The sequence below is a fragment of the Microcaecilia unicolor genome, unplaced genomic scaffold (genome assembly GCF_901765095.1).
Source record: "Microcaecilia unicolor unplaced genomic scaffold, aMicUni1.1, whole genome shotgun sequence".
NCBI classification, from domain to species: domain Eukaryota; kingdom Metazoa; phylum Chordata; class Amphibia; order Gymnophiona; family Siphonopidae; genus Microcaecilia; species Microcaecilia unicolor.
In genome coordinates, this window is record NW_021963115.1 from 60446 (window position 1) to 64415 (window position 3970).

At 38.7% G+C, this 3970-nt stretch overlaps 1 protein-coding gene across 1 annotated transcript; it reads left to right on the forward strand.

Annotated features, from left to right (window-relative positions):
- Nucleotides 1-583: 583 nt before the first annotated feature.
- Nucleotides 584-3049, forward strand: LOC115458951 (gastrula zinc finger protein XlCGF58.1-like; the record flags this gene model as incomplete). The annotated part of the gene is made up of 2 exons (XM_030188808.1): nt 584-2903; nt 2988-3049. Coding segments are annotated over exons 1-2 (2304 nt in total), but the record flags the coding sequence as incomplete, so codon positions are not given.
- Nucleotides 3050-3970: the final 921 nt, after the last annotated feature.

Sequence of the window (3970 nt, forward strand, 5' to 3'; positions counted from 1 at the left end):
AAAATATACTTACTAAATTAGCCTGGAACTTGCTTTAAGTAAAATATAACTTATTATTGCCAAGTTTGAAATCAGATGTCTATTCTCATATTTACAATAACTAAGCTTCTGTAACAAATGTATGATTGGCTAATGGTGAATCTCTTCCTGTGAACTTCAGGATCAGGTAATGCCCAAATTAGTTTATCTGGGGAACAAGCACCCTGGAGGTTTAGACTTGCATCTTGCAGCCTCTCTGATAAAGAGCAGTTATAGGGCTAAACAATATCTATGTACAAAGACCAAAAGGTGCTTTTAAATATCAACTTGAATATAGTCATATATTCTGTATTCATCCCTGGTAGTGATTAGCTTGGAAATGTATTCCCAGCTGGGAGGGGGTGGAAAATTTACAATTTATTTATACAGATTTTTATTTATTTATTTAGAAAAAGATGACCCTAAGAACAGTTATGCAGAGACACATAAATGGAAGCTCAGTGAGAAGCCTGAAGAGGAAAAGATGTTATCAGAAAGACAGAAAGAAGAGACTTCGTCCTGTTCTGACTGGAGAGAAAAGGGAAAAAATCAAAATAAACAAAAACCTTCAACAGGAGGCTCAGCTGTTCGTGAACATTGTACCAGTAATATCACACAAACAGTGGAAGAACAGACAAACCAGATGAGAGTTCAGAAATGTTTGTGTGATGGATGTGAGATATTCCTTAATGATCATTCAACGCTGAAATCACATCAGAGATCCGATCCTGAAGAGAGACCATATACAGGTACGGACTGTGGGAAAACCTTCAGTCAAAAGAGAGAACTACAGCAACAGCAGAAAACATGCATAAGAGAGACACTCTGTATAGGTTCTGAGTGTAGGAAAGATTTCAGTAGGAAGAAAGAGAAACATGAGAACAATAGTAAAGAAACTAGAGTGTGTACAACTACAGTAGATGAGAAAACCTTTATCAATAAAGGAAGCGTTACAAAATACCAGAAAAACGACACTGATGAGAGATTATCTGCATGTTCTAGTCGTGACAAAAGCTTCAGTCAGGAAGAAAATGTCATAAGAAATGCAAAATTCCACCCAGAAGAGATACTAGTTTCAAGTGCTGAATGTAAGAAAAAATTCAGCCATAGAGAAGCATTCACAGATCATAAAACACCTCAGACTGGTGAAGAATCAATGACTACTACTAAACCTGAAAAAGTCTTTTGCAGAAAGACAGACCTCTCAAAGTACCAGAAAATTCAGAAAAATGAAAGCTTGTGTACTTCTGCTGACAGTGGTACAAGTGCTTGCTGGAAAAGAAACCTCCCAATGCACAATAGAATCCATAAAGGAATGAAACCACTTAACTGTACTGAGTGTAATAAAAGCTTCAGGCGGAAGGGACACCTCACCAGACACCAGAGAATCCACACAGGAGTAAAACCGTTTAGATGTTCTGAGTGTGGTAAAACCTTCACTGAGAAGGGAAAACTCACCATTCACCAGAATATCCACTCAGGAGTAAAACCATTTCCATGCACTGAGTGTGGCAAATGCTTTAGGTTGAAGAGATACATGATAAAGCACCAGAAAATCCACACTGGATTGAAGCCATTTACATGTACTGAGTGTGGTATAAGCTTTAGTATGAAAGGAACACTCAGAAGACACTGGAGAATTCACACAGGAATGAAACCATTTATCTGCACTGACTCTAATAAAAGCTTCAGTGATAAAACAAACCTCACAAAACACCAGATAATTCACACAGGAGTGAAGCCATATACATGTTCTGATTGTGGGAAAAGCTTCATTGATAAGGGAAATCTCACAAGGCACCATAGAATTCACATGAGAGTGAAGCCATTTACATGTAGTGACAAAGAAACACTCACCATGCTCCAGAGTATTCATTCAGGAGTAAAACAATTTCTATGCACTGACTGTGGAAAAAGCTTCACAAAGAAATACATGATAATACACCAGAGAATCCACACTGGAGTGAAGCCTTTTGCATGTACTGAGTGTGGTAGAAGCTTTACTGTGAAAGAAGAACTCAGAACACACTGGAGAATCCACACAGGCATCAAACCATTTATTTGCACTGAGTGTAATAAAAGCTTCACTCGTAAAACAAGTCTCACAAAACACCAGAGAAATCACACAGGAATGAAACCATTCATTTGCAGTGAGTGTAATAAAAACTTCAGTCAGAAGCAATATCTCACAATACACCAGAGAATCCACACAGGAATGAAACCATTCATCTGCAGTGAGTGTAATAAAAGCTTCAGTCAGAAGGTAAACCTCACAAACCACCAGAGAATCCACACAGGAATTAAACCATTTTTATGCAGTGAGTGTAATAAAAGGTTCAGTCAGAAGGTAAACCTTACACAACACCAGAGAATCCACACAGGAGTGAAACCATTCATCTGCAGTGAGTGTAATAAAAGCTTCAATCAGAAGGTAAACCTCACAATACACCAGAGAATCCATACTGGAGTAAAGCCTTTTGCATGTACTGAGTGTGGTAGAAGCTTTACCGTGAAAGAAGCACTCAGACGACACTGGAGAATCCACAAAGGCATCAAACCATTTATGTGCACTGAGTGTAATAAAAGCTTCACTCATAAAACAAGCCTTACAGAACACCAGAGAATCCACACAGGAATGAAACCATTCATCTGCAGTGAGTGTAATAAAAGCTTCACTCATAAAACAAGTCTCACAAAACACCAGAGAATCCACACAGGAATGAAACCATTCATCTGCAGTGAGTGTAATAAAAGCTTCAGTCAGAAGGGAAGCCTCACAAAACACCAGAGAATTCACACAGGAGTGAAACCATTCATCTGCAGTGAGTGTAATAAAAGCTTTAGTCAAAAAACAAATCTCACAAAACACCTGAGAATTCACACAGGAGTGAAGCCATTTATGTGTTCTGAGTGTGGTAAAAGCTTCATTGAGAGAGGAAAACTTAGAATACACTGGAGAATCCACACAGGAATCAAACCGTTCATTTGCAGTGAGTGTAATAAAAGCTTCAGTCAGAAGGTAAACCTCACAAAACACCAGAGAATCCATGCAGGAGTGAAGCCATTTTGATGTTCTGAGTGTGGTAAGACCTTCATTGACAAGGAAACACTCACTATGCACCAGAATAGCCATTGATGAGTAAAACCATTTCCATGTACTGACTGTGGCAAATGGTTCAGGTTGAAGAAATACATGATACAGCACCAGAGAATCCACAGAGGAGTGAAGCCTTTTGCATGTACTGAGTGTGGTAAACCCTTTACTAAAAAAAGGAACACTCAACAGACACTGGAGAATCCATACAGGAATGAAACAATTTATCTGCACCGAGGTTGAAGAAATACATGATAATGCACCAGAGAATTCACACAGGAGTTAAGCCATTTACATGAACTGAGTGTAATAAAAGCTTCTGTTAGAAGGTAAACCTCAAGAATCTATAGAAATGATAAGTAGTAGTAGTAGAAACCACTGAATGATCCACACAGGAAGGTACATGTAAATATCTAGGAGTGGAGGAAGAAACAACTAGAAAACTGAAATGGCCAAGAGAAAACATCAGTAATGACTATTATAGAAGACTTCCTGCACCAGATAATCCATACAGGAGTAAAACCCTATTCATGTTCTAAATGCAGTAAAAGCTTTGAAAGAAAGCCTCATCGTGCACCAGAAAACCCATACAGGGCTGAAATCCTATTTATGTTCTCAGTGTGGCAAAAGCTTTTGTCACAAATCAAATTTCACAGCCCACCAAGGCATTCACAGTGCAGTGAAATCATTTATATGTACTGAGTGCGGTAAAGGCTTCACTCAGAAGAGATATCTCGCCATTCACGAGACAGTCCACACAGTTATGAATCCATATTCATGTTTGGAGTGTGGTGAAAGGTTCTGTCGTAAAGGAACCCTCGCAACCCACCAAGCAATCCATGCTGCAAAGAAACCATT